Genomic DNA, 15,697 nt, shown 5'->3' on the forward strand with positions numbered 1-15,697 from the left:
GATGTACAATGATATGCCTCCATGATTATAGTATCATATAGAGTAGTGTCCCTGCCCTAAAAATCTTTTGTGCTCTGCTGATTGAACTCCCCTAATCCCAAACCATAGCGACTACTGATCATTTTATTGTCTTTATAGCTTTGTCTTTTACAGAATGTCATATAGTTGGAATCAGACAGATGTAGACTTTTTAGATTAGCTTTTTTCACTTAGTAGTATATGTTTGAAGTTCCTCCGTGTCTTTTCTTTGTCTTTCTTTCTGTCTGTCTTTCTTTCTTTCCTTTTTTTTTTTTTTTTTTTCCAAGATGGAGTTTCGCTCTTGTTGCCTAGGCTGGAGTGCGATAGCATGATCTTGGCTCACTACAACCTCTGCCTCCTGGGTTCAAGCAACTCTCCTGCCTCAGTCATCCAAGTAGCTGGGAATACAGGCACCTGCCACCACACCCAGTGAATTTTTGTATTTTTAGTAGAGACAGGATTTCACCATATTGGCCAGGCTGTTCTCAAACTCCTGACCTTGTGATCTGCCCACCTCGGCCTCCCAAAGTGCTAGGATTACAGACGTGAGCCACCGCGCCTAGCCCCCCATGTCTTTTCATAGCTTAATAGCTCATTTCTTTTTAATGCTGAATAATATTCCATTGTGTGGATTAACCCATTCACCTACTGAAGGACATCTTGGTTACTTCCAAGTTTTGACAATTATGAATAAAGCTGCCATAAACATCCATGTGTTGGTTTTTGTGTAGACATAAGTTTTCAACTCCATTGGGTACATACCAAGAAATGTGATTGCTGGATCATATGGTAAGATATATTTAGTTTTAGAAGAAACTGCAGAACTGTCTTCCAAAATGGCTGTACCATTTTGCATTCCTATCAGGAATGAAGGAGAGTTGCTGCTTCTCCACATCCCTCCCAGCATTTGGTGGTGTCAGTGTTCCAGATTTTGGATGTTCTAATAGATGTGTAGTAGTGTCTCGTTATTGTTTTAATTATCATTTCCCTGATGATATATGACATGTAGCATCTTTTCATATGCTTGTTTGCCATCTGTACATCTTCTTTGGTAAGGCTAAGTTTTTAACTGAGTTATTTGCTTTCTTATTTTTGTATTGGATAGTCCATTTAGATTTTAAATAAAAGTTCTTTATTGGATAGATCTTTTTCTTTTTTACAATCTGAAGCACTTCACAAATGTGCATGTCATCCTTGTGCACAGACCATGGTAATCTTCTCTGTACCATTGTAATTTTAGTATGTGTGCTGCTGAAGCCAGCACAGATGTGTCTTTCGCTAGTATCTTCTCCCAGGCAGTGGCTTGTCTTCTCATCCTTTTAAAATCTTATTTATTTATATATTTTTTGAGACAGAGTCTCGCTCTGTCGCCCAAGCTGGAGTACAGTGGCGCAATTTCGGCTCGCTGCAACCTCTACCTCCTGGTTTCAAATGATTCTTGTGCATCATCCTCTCAAGTAGCTGGGATTACAGGTGTGCACCACTGCACCCAGCTAATTTTTCTATTTTCAGTAGAGACGGGTTTTCGCCATGTTAACCAGGCTGGTCTCAAACTCCTGACCTGAAGTGATCCACCCGCCTGTGCCTTCCAAAGTGCTAGGATTAAAGGCATGAGCCACCGCACCTGGCCATTGTCTTCTCCTTGTTGACATTGTCTTTTGCAGAGCAGAAGTTTTAAATTTCAATGAAATACACTCATCGTTCTATTACTGCTAAAAAAATTTGTTAATTATAGTTTATCAATTATTTCTTTCATGAATTATGCCTTTGGTGTTGTATCAAAAGGTCGCTACACCCAAGGTCATCTAGGTTTTACCCGGTGTTATCTTTTAGGAGTTTTATAGTTTTGAATTTTACATTGAAGTCTATGATCCATTTTCAGTTAATTTTGTGAAGGGTGCAAAGTCTGTGTCTAGATTTATGTTTTTGCACATGGATGTCCAGTTGTACCTGTATCATTTGTTGAAAAGACTACGTTTTGGCTAGGTGTGGTGGCTCACACCTGTAATCCCAGCACTTTGGGAAGCCAAGGCAGGCAGATCGCCTGAGGTCAGGAGTTTGAGACCAGCCTAGCCAACATGGTGAAACCCCATCTCTACTAAAAATACAAAAATTAGCCAGGCATATTTGCGGGCCTGTAGTCCCAGCTATGCTGAGGCATGAGAATCACTTGAACCCAGAAGGCAAAGGTTCCAGTGAACCAAGATCGTGCCACTGCACTCCAGCCTGGGTGAGAGAGCGAGACTCTGTCTCAAAAAAAGAAAAAAAAGTCTACCTTTGCTTCACTATATTTATTTGGGTCTATTTCTAGACTCTGTATTCTGTTACAGTGATCTATTTATCTGTTCTTTCACCAGTTCTTTCACTGTCTTCATTACTTTATAGTAAGTCTAGAAGTCAGATAGTGTTAGTCCTCTGACTTTATTTTCCTTCAATATTGTGTTGGGTATTCTGGGTCTTTTGACTCACCATGTAAGCTTAGTTGGCAATGAGATAACTACTCCAGATGCCTGAGACTCCAGGTCTCACTCTCAGCTGATGTCTATGGTCTTAGGTACATTTAGTTACCCAGAATGATGACTGACTTCTTCCTTACTGCATAGGCAACCTTGGTTATCTGAGATGATGATTGTCTTCCTCAGGAGAGGGGTATGACCTATGAACCCCATTTATAACTCACTTAAAAAATGGTTATGGACAGCCTGGACAACATGATGAAACCCCATCTCCACTAAAAATACAAAACAATCAGCTGGGTGTGGTGTCGTACGCCTGTAGTCCCACCAGCTACTCAGGAGGCTGAGGTGGGAGGATAGCTTAACCCTGGGAGGCAGAGGTTGCAGTGAGCCAATATTTCACCACTGCACTCCAGCCTACGTGACAGAGAGACTCTGAAGAAAAAGGAAGGAAGGGAGGGAGGGAGGGAAAAGGGTAATAGGGTTTGGCTGTGTCCCTACCCAAATCTCATCTTGAATTTCAGTTCCCATAATCCCCATGTGTTGTGGGAGGGACCAGGTGGAGATCATTGAATCATGAGAGTGGTTTCCCCTATCCTGTTCTGATAATGATTTAGTTCTCAGGAGATCTGCTGGTTTTATAAGGGGCTTCCCCTTTCACTGGGCACTGATTCTTCTCTCCCCTGGTGCCATATGAAGTAGGGCATGTTTGCTTCCCCTTCTGCCATGATTGTAAGTTTCCTGAGGCCTCCCCAGCCTTGTTGAACTATGAGTCAATTAAAACTCTTTCCTTTATAAATTACCCAGTCTTGGATATGTCTTTATTAGCAGCATGAAAACAGACTAATACAATGGGTATAGAGAGGTTTCAAAGAAGCAAAACCTTAGTAAGAATATTTGTGTGATGGGGGAAATTTTTGTATATTTCATGTTTTATATGCTTTTAACATTTTAAAATATTTGGTCTATTAGTGTAAGAATTGTATAACTCCAATTTAAAATGGTATTTCATATAAGCTTAAGATTTTAAATTGAAATGTTGCTAAATGTATGTGCAGTGTTACAACATCTATAAGAACTTTATATTAATGATATTCCATAAATTTAATTTATTAGGTTTAAAAGAGTTAAGTATATGGGAAGATTTTTTTCTGATGTATAGAGTATTTAGAAAGAAAATGGAGAATATTACCTTTATAAATGCAGTTAAAATATGTTCAATTAATTACATTTGTAAACAGGCTAAACATTTTCCAAAGGTTACCTTTAAAGTAGTGATTAAATAGAAAAACAGAGGCTTGTACTATTGACTGAAATTAAGGCTGCTGAGGCAGAACTAATTTGATCAAGGTTTATTTGAAGCCAAATGTGAGAATCCACTTAGGAAACACACTAACAATGTTAGGAATGTTCCAGTCTGTTACAAGGTAGAAGGCTTTTATAGGAAAGTTTAGGATAAGGGAGGGGACGACTCATACAGGAGTTGTTTCCTCTTTCATTGGAGGGTAAAATACAGAGGTTACAATTATTGGATACCTATTGCAACATACAGGCTAAAATGTCTACATGCAAGACAATCAGTAAAGCTTGATGATTCAGAAATAAATCAGCGTTCTTCCCAGTGTTAGAGGGTTACACGTTAATCAGTACATCAACAATTTGAGGAACTCATGGTAAGATTCTTACCTTAGGGACAAGATGTCACCATGGATCACAAGGCCTTTCCAAGGTAGATATATTAGTCCGTTTTCACACTGCAGATGAAGACATACCCTAGACTGGGCAATTTACAAGAGAAAGAGGTTTAATTGGAGTTACAGTTCCATGTGGCTGGGGAAGCCTCACAATCATGGTGGAAGGCAAGGAACAGCAAGTCACATCCTACATGGATGGGAGCAGGCAAAGAGAGAGAGCTTGTGCAAGGGAACTCCTCTTTTTAAAACCATCAGATCTCGTGAGACTTATTCGATATCACGAGAACAGCACAGGAAGGACCTGCGCCCGTGATTCAATTACCTCCAACCGGGTCCATCCCACAACAGGTGGGAATACGAGATGAGATTTGGGTGGGGACACAGCCAAACCATGTAAGCAGGTTAATTTGGAAGCCCGTTTATTTTTAAAGTAAACTGAAATGTGACCGATAGTTCATCAGTATACTGAACTTAAAACTGAAGGAAGAACAAGGCTTTAAAAAATTTCTGACTTTAGTACATCAGGTATCAGGATGGAGGAGGGTATTGTTATCCTTAAGGTACCTCTGGCTGCATCTCTTATCACAGTTAGGTATCTGGAAGTCAAGAACTGAACTGAGTTTTAGGCAGAAGTGAAGTGGAAACACTTAGTAAGCATGTACTATGTCACAAGTACTAGATGCTTTCACATATAATATCTCATTTCATCCTTTAAAAAAAATCTATGGGGAGTCAGGGAAAATTTTCCTAATTTTTTCTTTTTCTTTTTCTTTTTTTCTTTTCTTTTTTTTTTTTTTTTTTGAGACAGGGTCTCACTCTGTGACCCAGGCTGGAGTATAGTAGCACAATCACAGCTCACTGCAGTCTGCAGCCTCCACTTCTGGGATCAAGTGATCCTCCCACCTCACCCTCCCAAGTAGCTGGGACAACAGGTGAGTGCCACCATACCCAGCTAATTTTCTTTTAATGCAGAGATTGTGGTCTCTCTGTGTTTCCCAGGCTGGTTTCAAACTCCTGGGCTCAAGCAGTCTTCCCACCTTAGCCTCCCAAAGTTCTGGGATTGCTGGAGTGAGCCACTGTGCTCAGCCACTAATTTTTTTTTTCTCAGATGGGGTCTTGCTATGTTGCCCAGACTGACCTGCGATTCTTAGGCTCAAGAGATCCTCCCATCTCAGCCTCTCAAGTAGCTGGGACTACAGCATCACTGTGCCCAGCTAAACTATCCCCGTTTTTACAGATAAAGAAACCAAACCCAGGCTGGGTGTGGTGGCTCACACCTGTAATCCCAGCAATTTGGGAGGCTGAGGCAGGTGTATCACCTGAGGTCAGGAGTTCAAGCCTGGTCAACATGGCAAAACCCTGTCTCTATTAAAAATACAAAAATTAGCCAGGCATGGTGGCAGGTGCCTGTAGTTGCAGCTACTCGAGAGGCTGAGGCAGGAGAATCACTCGAACCTGGGAGGCAGAGGTTGCAGTGAGCCAAGATCACACCAGTGCACTCCAGCCTGGGCAACAGAGTGAGACTCTGTCAAAAAAAAAAAAAAAAAAAAGAAACTAAAGCCAAGGTAAGTCAAATATATTACCCAAAGGGGCCCAACAGAGGAGTGACAAAACCAGCTTGGAAACTCTGCCTCACTGTGAGGAGTGAGATTATCTGCCCTCCCTTTTCCTCTGAATTGCCATCTCTAGATGGCTCTGAACCTTTCCTCCACCCTCCATCTCCCACATTCAGCCCCTCTGCTCATGGAGAAAGGCACATCAGAGCTCAGTTCTGACATCTTAGCCCCATACTGGGCCTATGTAGCTCCTATTCTGTGTGGAATGCCCTCCTGTCCTCCCTCAGATCCAAAGTGGAATCCCTCTCCACACCACCTGGATTCTGACACCCCACATGTGCTGCCTGGCCCCACCTTACCCCATGGCCTGTAGGCCAAATTGTGAGGGAAGGGAAGAGGAAGAACTCCCACTGTGCTTTTACTCAGCCTTGTTCTGGTGACTAACAAAGTTGAGGAACTTGTATTGGCCATTTGCTTGTTTAAGTAGCCAGCCTAGCTTTTCTTTCAGTTGTCTGTCTTTTTCTTACTGAGTTGTAGGAGTTTGTTTATACATTCTAAACGTAAGCCCTTTCTCAGATATGCACGTATTTCAGATATGTGCAAATATATTTTCCTCTCTATGGTTTGAATTTTATCTCTCCTAAGGATGTGTTTTGTTGAACAGGTTTTTTTTTTTTTTTTTAATTTCAATACAGTTCAATTTATCAATCTTTTTCTCTGTAAGTAAGGCTTTTGTTTCTTAAGAAAAGTTTCTCCTATTTCAGTCTTGGGGATACTCTCTTATGCTATCTTTTAGAATTCTATCATTTTATCTTGCACATTTAGATCAACAATCTATCAGAAACTGATTTTTGTGTATCTTGGGGAGGAGGATCATGATTCATTTCTTTCTGTATGGATACCCAACTAGGTCAGCATCATGCATTGAAAAACCTCCTTTACCCAATGCTGTGCATGCCTCCTCCATCATAAATCTTGTGTCCTTGTGGATATCATCTGTTTCTGGACCTTGTATTCTTTCCATTATTCTATTTGTCCTTCCTTGTGCCAAAATCTCACTATCTTTATTTCTGTATATTTATAATATCTTGAGTTCTGGTAGTGTAAGTTCTCTGACTTTGTTTTTCTTCAAGATTGCCTTGGTGAATTTTCATCTTTTGTGGTTCTATATGAATTTTTGAATCAGCTTATCAGTTTCCATAAAAATTTTCTGGGGTTATGATTGAAATTATGGTGAAACTAGTAATTAATTTGAAGAGAATTGACATCTCTGTAGTATAGAGCCCTCAGTTCATGGTATATTCCTCCATTTCTTTTGACAGTTAATTTCTCTGAATATTACACAAATTAAATTACAAATTGGTTATTTTTCATAGTTTTCTTGACCATCTTTTGTTAGAGTAATTCCAATAGTTTATATATAGATTCTTTTGGATCTTTTTAAAAAAAGTTTTTGTGGAGGTGGGGTCTTGCTATGTCTTGAACTCCTGGCCTCAAGTGATCCTCCTGCCTTGGCCTCAGAAATTGCTGGAATTACAGGCATGAGCCACTGCACCTAGCCTGAACCTTTTTTATACACATTTATGTATCTGTGAATGATGTCAATTTTACTTATTTTTAACCCTTATAACCTTATTTTTTTTTTTTTTTTTTGAGACAGAGTCTCACTCTGTTGCCCAGGCTGGAGTCCAGTGGTGCAATCTCGGCTCACTGCAAGCTCCACCTCCCGAGTTCACGCCATTCTCCTGCCTCAGCCTCCCGAGTAGCTGGGACTACAGGTGCCTGCCACCACGCCCAGCTAATTTTTTTGTATTTTTAGTAGAGATGGGGTTTCACCCTGTTAGCGAGGATGGTCTCGATCTCCTGACCTCGTGATCCTCCCGCCTCGGCCTCTCAAAGTGCTGGGATTACAGGCGTGAGCCACCGTGCCCAGCCTGTGACCTTAATTTATTTTTCTTGCCTTATTACAATGGCTAAGACCTCCAGTACAATAGTGGGTAAAGGTGGTCAACTTTGTCTCATTCCCAATCTCAGGGGAAAGGGTTTCAATGTTTGACTATTAAGTATAAAATTTGTTCAACTGTATGTTATTTTATATATGTGTGTGTATATATATATACATACGCACATATAAAATAACGTTATACAGTTGAACAAATACTACAGATAGGACTGAGCATGGTGACTCATACCTGTAATTCCAGCTACTTGGGAGGCTGAGGTAGGAGGATACCTTGAGGCCAAGTGTTCAAGACCAGCCTGGGCAACAAAGTGAGAGCCCCATCTCTTAAACAAACAGACAAAAATAAATACTAGAGATAAAGAGGGATTTTTTAGAGTCATTTCAAACTATAAAAATCTCAATTTATCAAGAAGGTTAAAACACTCTAAACTTGTATGCATCATACACACACACAGACACATACACAGACACATACACACACACACACACACGGCTAAGATTTATTTTAGCTAGAATTTCTGTTATTTCTAATGGGAGGGTTAGCCACATAACCCAGACCCCTCCCCACTCCTGCCTTTCTTTGTATATTCTTTTTTTTTTTTTCTTTTTGAGACAGAAGCTCACTCTTTCACTCAGGCTGGAGTACAGTGGTGCCATCCTAACTGACCTCAGCCTCAAACTCTTGTGCTCAAGCAATCCTCCCACCTCAGCCTCCCAAGTAGCTAGCCTGGCTAACTTTTAAACTTTTTGTAGAGACAGTATCTCGCTATGTTGCCTAGGCTGGTCTTGAACTCCTGGCCTCAAGCAATTCTCCTGCCTCAGCCTCCCAAAGTGCTGAGATTACAGGCATGAGCCACCATACCTGGACTCTCTTTATGTATTCTTTTTTTTTTTTTTTAACATAAACTCAAGATTTTATTGTCTTCATAATAAAACAAAAGATGACACTTGGAACTGGGTCGCTTGACCCTTTCTTTTCTTACCTCCTCCCAGTTCAAAATGCTTGTATCTCTTAATAGCCAGCATTCTCTTAGATCTGCAGTTGGACTCCACGCACTCAAGCCTTCACACAATCTTCTTTGTAGTTTTAGCCTTTTTCTGGAAAATTGGCTGAGTCTCCCCACTGTAGCCCCTCTGCTTCCTGTCATAACATGGCTTTCCCTAGGCATACAGGGAAATGTATCCTGTGTCACTCTGTGGAGCTGGTGCTTCCCACACTTCTTACAGAAAGTCCAGTGAGTTTTAGGAATGTTCACCATGTTTGCAGGAGCGCTACTGGCACTCTGTGTTTTCTTGATTTTATTTGATGTTAAATACGTTGCAACTATTTTTCTGAGCTCATATGTGTCTTTCAACTTTCTTTAATTTTTTTGTTTGTGTGTTTACAGACGTTTTCCATTATTATATGGTAATACCTTAGTGTTTACCTTTATGGCTTCTGGACTTTGTGTTTGGAAACTTTTCCCACCCCAAGATTATAACATACTCTTCTGTGTTTCCTTCTGATAGTTGTATAGTTTCATTTTTGTATTTAGTTATTTAATCTGTCTGTACTTTTATCTTGTGTATTGTGTGAGGTATAGATATAACTTTATTTTGATCCAAATAATTTGCTCACTACTCTCATGCCATTTACTGAAGGGTCTACCCTTTCCTCTGATTTGAAATGTCTGCTGTCAAAAGCTATTTTGTTCCTCAGATCTATCTGTTTATTCTGCACCCGTGGAGTTTTTAACAGGGTGACTTGTGCGATTTCTCCTCAGCCTCTATTCCCTGGTAGCTGTCCCTTCACCAGACCTCCTGTCCATCATGGCCAGCCAGCAACCCTCCCAAAGGTGGGCCATTGATGCTGGCACATGGAGCTCTTATGAGGACCCGAGAGTAGATAGTAGGCTCTAGAAACGCCAGTTCCTTTCCACCCCTTTTTGCTTGTCTTCCCTTTACATGCCAACAGTCCCTCTGAGCCTCAGAGCAACAACAGCCCCTCAGCCAAACAAGGGCTGGACCCAGCGGGGAGCAGAAAGACTCGAGGGGATCTGGAATATTCCTTGACATTTCTACCCACTGCCCTGGCCTGGGGCCCTCCTGGGAGCTGGTCATTTGGATGGTGGGTTCTTCCCTCCCTGAGTGCACCGTGGTTCTCCTCTAGCTCCTCCAGGTGTTGCCTACCTCACAGGCTGTTCCAGAAAGGAAGGGGCTGCACATCCTACTCCTGACTGACTCTCAGGCTCTGTGCCCTCCCAGTTTGAAGGGAAATTACTCCCACTCCTCAAAGGCCCTTGTAAAGCATGAGCACACAATGGCCTGACTACTTTCTTGAAAAGAGGGGGGAGAAATAGAACAAAACACACTAGTATCTCCACAAATCACTCTCCCACACATATATTATTTGTGTCATTCACAAAAATTATCTTAAGCCAAGAGGCAGCCAGGGTAGGACATGTGACATAAAACACCATTTCTGCCAACAAATGTTTATTAAACACCCATGTGCACAGTACCAAGCCAGAATCTTCATCTCAACTGCAGTTCATGCTTCTGGAGAGCTGTCCAAGAGCTCGGATTGGGCTGGTTTGAGGCCTGGGCTCCAGGCCTGAGGTGAAGGTGGGAGGACCAGCCCAGCCCCAAGAGCTCCCAGCCTTCAGAATCCTGGGTGGCCTTGACTGGCAGCAACAGCCTTAATAAGAGTCGGAGCTGGAGACCAAACCCAACACCGTTTCCCAGGAGGGGCTAATCCATGACCAACGTGCTTATGGGAACATCCTTCCTGGGCCCTTCTCTTGCCAGAAAGGGCCGTAGATGGCAGACCTGCAGGTGCGCTCTGGAGGGAGTGGCTACTGACCGGCCTCCCACAGCGTTGACTCTTGGCCTGAGCCTTTGCCCCTCCCTGGCCTCCTGTGATATCACAACCCAGGGCAGTGGTCACTGTCTGTGTTCTCAGGGACACTAGTACGTGTTAAAGACTTACTGACACAGAATTAAGACTTTTGACAGAGAAACTGAGAAGGGAAAAGTTGGATGAGAAGTGGGCTCCTAGGAAAGTGAGTGAGTGTGGGACAAACATGGAGTGTGTCTGTTCCTGCCAACTTCCAGACCCAGGCCCAGAAGGAGGAGGCACTGCCCAAGGCCTAGTGACTTGGAAACTGGGGACCCACTGTGGGAGCAGAGGAGCCATCAGTGGTGCTGCTTGGATGCCTCAAGAGCAGGCCATCCTCCAGTGACAGGTAGTCTCATGGGAACGGCCTCCCCTAGGATTTGAGAAGGGCATGTGTCAAGGGACAGTCACAGGGAAGACCCTCATAACCCTTCGGTTCAGGGCCATAGAGCCTAGACAGGGCCTCTGGCTGTATCAGAACTGCCGCCCATTGTTGGGCAAGAAGTTGCTGACGGCACCAGCACCTTTGATAGAACCTTCAAAGCCGTGGTTGACATAGATGTTGTCAGCTGTGGAGACTCGGGAGGGGTGATTTGGGTAGGAGGCCGCTATGGCTGCCGCTGCTGCCTCCTCAGCCAGCTTCTGCTCCAGTGCCAGAGCTGGGTTGATGTCAGGCCCTGCAGTGAGACAGAGAACCACAGTCAGAGAGGTGGGCAGGGGACACAGGTGAGAAGCTACTCCTGGTTCTGTACAACAAACCCAAGGCAGGAAGGGTCCCAGGGGGGCTCTGTGCCATGTGCCTTCTGGGGTCACTACATTTGCAGCCCAAGCTTCAGGGATGTCCTGGTCCCCCATCCCCCAAGCATGTTGGGAGCCTCCGAGGAACAGCCACCACGTGCAGCTCCAAGGCCCTGGATACCCCTCGTCCAAGCACACCCCACAACTGCTCCTCCTTGCCCCTCTCTTATGTCTCACCCACCACCCCTAGCACACACACTCTACTCCTTCCAAGAGGGTCAGGGAGTCCCCACAAGAGACATGTTTAGGAACCATGGAGCTGCGTGGGCTCCAACCCCTGCTACCTTTGACCACGTCTGTAACCTGGGGCAGGTGTCTCAGTTCCCTCATCTGTAAAAAGGGAAGGATAATGATGCCTACCTCGGGGGGGTAGTTAAGAGAATTACAGACACATATGTTGATGCACAAACACACCCCTCTATAAATGTCCTCTAGTAATATTATTATTACCATCTGGTGGGGGGTAAAATTGAACTCCTCCCAGCTTGCCCACCCGGAGAGCCAGAAACACCTTCATCCTGGGAGGCTTAATTTGAGCCTCCATGCGCCTCAGCCTCCCAAAGTGCTCGGATTACAGGCATGAGCCACCACTCCTGGCCAGCATTTCAAAAAATTAATGAGACTGGGTGCGGTGGCCCACGCCTGTAATCCCCGCACTTTGGGAGGCCCGCACTTTGGGAGGCCAAGGCAGAGGGATCACCTGAGGTCAGGAGTTCGAGACCAGCCTGACCAACATGGTGAAACCCTGTCTCTAAAAAAAATACAAAAATTGGCCAGGCATGGTGGTGTGCACTGATATCCTAGCTACTCAGGAGGCTAAGACAGGAGAATTGCTTGAACGCAGAAAGCAGAGGTTGCAGTGAACTGAGATCGCACCACCACACTCCAGCCTGGGCAACAGAGCGAAGCTCTTGTCTTAAAGAAAAAAAAAAAAAAATTAATGATAGGGCTGGGGCACAGTGGCTCATGCCTGTAATCCCAGCACTTTGGGAGGCCTTGGCAGTCAAATCACCTGAGGTCAGGAGTTCGAGACCAGCCTGGCCAACATGGTGAAACCCCATCTCTACTAAAAATAAAAAATGAATTAAAAAAATTAGCCAGGCGTAGTGGTCCGCACCTGTAATCCCAGCTGCTTGGGAGGCTAAAGCAGGAGAATGGCTTGAACTTGTGAGGCAGGGGTTGCAAGAAGCTGAGATCACACCACTGCACTCCAGCTTGGGCGACAGAGTGAGACTCCATCTCAATCAATTAAAATAAAATAAATAATAAATTTAAATTAAAATAAAAGCCAAGCACAGTGGCTCACACCTGTAATCCTAATACTATGGAAGGCCAAGGTGGATCACGAGCTCAGGAGTTTGAGACCAGCCTGGGCAACACAGGGAGACCCCACCTCTACAAAAAAAATAAAAAATTAGCTGGCATGGTGATGTGCACCTGGGGTCCCAGCTACTCGGGAGGCTGAGGTGGGAGGATCACTTGAGCCTGGGAAGTCAAGGCTGCAGTGAGCTGTGATCATGCTACGGCACTCCAGCCTGGGTGTCAGAGCAAGACCCTGTCTCCAAAAACAATAATAATAATAATAGAATGGAACCAGAAATATCAGAATGCTTCACATGTATAAGAGAAGTATTAATATTATTTAGTGAAGCATCTGTTTCAGGCAGGCATGTCTGTGTGTGCTTGTGCGTGTCACCTCTGGGTATAAAACATATTTCTTGCTGAAGGGCATGCTTAAAAGTCCAACAGCAGTGCCGTGAAGATCCAGAGTGTACAGGGCCACAGAAACGTTGTTTGAGACATACATTGCTGACAAAAGAAAGATGTTCACAGCACATTAAATGAACAACAGAAGCTTCAAAGACTAGAAGTGCCACATGGTCATGGTCCTGGCTTCTGACGTCTGCCCATGGCTTGTGTGCACTTCCTGAGCTTCCGTGGTAAGCATGCACTGTTACTGTTGTCGTCATGATAATCATGACAGCCTGGTAGGAACAGGCCGGGGCACTCACCCACATAGCTGAGGATGACAGGCAGGAAGACCAAGCCATGCAGCAGACCCAGCAGAGTAATCAGGAGGTTGAGGCGGAAGAAGAAGATCTGAATGAGCTGGGCCTTGGCAAGGCCCAGGACCAGGATGCCAGGGAGGTTGGTCATGGCCACACCTGCAAACACCTGGGGGGTCAGAACCAGGTGTCAGGCAGGGCACAGGGCATCAAGCAGGGCACAGGGTGTCGAGTGGGGCACAGGGTGGCCCACTCCTCCCCACTCACCGCACTTCCCATAGAGATGGTGGCCTCTTTGGCCCTCTCCAGCCGGGTGGGCTTGGTGCTGATGGCAAAGGAGCGGGTAATGTGGGACACGAACTCCACAGACATGCCCACCGCCTATGGGCAGAGAGGGGGCATAAGCCAAGAAAGGCAGAGGTAGGGAAGGAACTGGGGAGATGAGGCCTCCACCAGGACCAGCGCGGGGCAGGCATTAAATTCTAGACAGAGTATTTGGCCGGGTGCCAAGTGGCTCGTGCCTATAATCCCAATGAGCCATTATAGTGGCTCATACCTATAATCCCAACACTGGGAGGCTCAGGTGAGAAGATCACTTGAGCCCAGGAGTTTGGGACCATTCTGGGCAACAAAGTGAGACCCTGTCTCTACAACAAAAATTAAAATATTAGCTGGACACAGCGGCACGTGCCTGTAGTCCCAGCTACTTGGGAGGCTGAGGTCAGAGGATCGCTTGAGCCCAAGAGTTCGAGGCTACAGTGAGCTGTGATCATGTCACTGCACAAGCCTGAGAAACAGAGCAAGACCCTGCCTCTAAAAAAAAAAGAAAGAAAAAAAAAAGGAACTGGGAGTATTCTATGAGGCTGGATCCCCAACCACCCCTCCAGGGCCCCCTGGTGCCTGTGTCTGCTGGGTTACCGAGACCAGGTTGATGAGGGACACAGCATTGTAACTGATGCCCCACAGGGCCATGAAGCCAACGGTGTCCACGAGGATCATGATGATGGACAGCAGGTTGAGGAGGCCGGAGCGCAGGTCTAGGCCCAGCAGGAGGCAGCAGACAGCGAAGGTGGGCACCAGGCAGAGGCTGAGCATGAAGAGCCCCTCAGGGAGAATGGTCAGGTACTGCTCATAAAACACATTGGTGACCCTGCCAGAGTACAGAGCATGGTCACAAGCTCAGGCCTCTGGGGCCCTCAAGGTGGGTGGGACACCCCACTTCAGAAGGAGAATGCTGAGGGTCAGGCAGGCTTATATTGGGGTACAAACCAGCATAAGAAATAGGCCCAAGTCTGCAGCCAGAGCCTCCTGACCTAAAACTGGTGCTCATCTCATGCAACTCCTTGCAAGCCCTCCGCCCTAACCTCCAATCTCCAGCAACCATCCCCCACCTCCCTCTAGCTCAGCCACTCAGGTCCTCACGTGTAGGGGAAGACCTCAAAAGCTGGGTCTGTCCCAGGCACCTTCCGCAGGTCAGCAGTGATGTTGGCTGCCAGCTCCCGAGCTGCCCGCAGAGCTTCTGTGTAATCCTGTGAGTTTTTCAGGGCCTTGTGATAGGCCATGAACCTGGAGGCTGGACAGCCATGGCACACGGAAGATGGAAGGGCAAAGGTCAGAGCCCTTTCCAGGACACCTTCAGAACACCCCAGACACAGTGGCACAGGCATGTGATCAAGCTGGGTTCAGGGCTCTGCCACCACCATTTGAAATTCTTAGTAAATTTTGTGCAAGAGGTCCATATTTTTGTTTTGCACCAGCCCTGCAAACTCCATAGCTGGCCCCACTGCTGTGGGAGACCCAGGCCTGACCTTTGATGAATGAAGCCTATAGAGATCTCTCTAGTGAACCCAGATTCTTCTCTATATGGTTTCAAGATATGCATTGGATTTTAAAAATTAACTTAATTGGTTTTTAATTTGCATATTCCTATAGGAAAGAACTAGAAAGGAAGACAGAAAAATGAGAACAGTTGAATTATTAGAACTGTGGCTTAGGGCTCCTGCCAGCTAAAGGTTATTTCTTAATGACATTTTAAGAAATTAAGGTTATTGGCCAGGCGCGGTGGCTCACACCTGTAATCCCAGCACTTTGGGAGGCTAAGGCAGGCCAATCACCTGAGGTCAGGAGTTCGAGACCAGCCTGCCCAACATGGTGAAACCCTGTCTCTACTAAAAATGCAAGAATTAGCCGGACGTGGTGGCACACCCCTGTAATCCCAGCTACTTGGGGGGCTGAGGCGGGAGAATTGCTTGAACCCGGGAGGTAGAGGCTGCAGTGAGCCGAGATTGTGCTACTGCACTCCAGCCTGGGCAACAGAGCAAGACCTCATCT

General features: G+C 45.2%; 1 protein-coding gene across 2 annotated transcripts in view; it reads right to left on the reverse strand.

Annotated features, from left to right (window-relative positions):
• Positions 1-10,145: 10,145 nt before the first annotated feature.
• Positions 10,146-15,697, reverse strand: part of NPC1L1 (NPC1-like 1) — a 37,917-nt gene continuing 32,365 nt past the window's right edge. For both annotated transcript variants that reach the window (XM_011983248.1, XM_011983249.1), the window contains 5 exons: positions 14,789-14,939; positions 14,285-14,516; positions 13,634-13,747; positions 13,373-13,535; positions 10,146-11,239 (listed from right to left, as the gene is read on the reverse strand). In XM_011983248.1, coding sequence (XP_011838638.1) covers positions 11,037-11,239; positions 13,373-13,535; positions 13,634-13,747; positions 14,285-14,516; positions 14,789-14,939 — 863 coding nt within the window. In that variant the 3' untranslated portion in view covers positions 10,146-11,036. The remainder of the gene's footprint in view (positions 11,240-13,372; positions 13,536-13,633; positions 13,748-14,284; positions 14,517-14,788; positions 14,940-15,697) is intronic.

This window comes from Mandrillus leucophaeus, unplaced genomic scaffold (genome assembly GCF_000951045.1).
Source record: "Mandrillus leucophaeus isolate KB7577 unplaced genomic scaffold, Mleu.le_1.0 Scaffold248, whole genome shotgun sequence".
NCBI lineage: Eukaryota > Metazoa > Chordata > Mammalia > Primates > Cercopithecidae > Mandrillus > Mandrillus leucophaeus.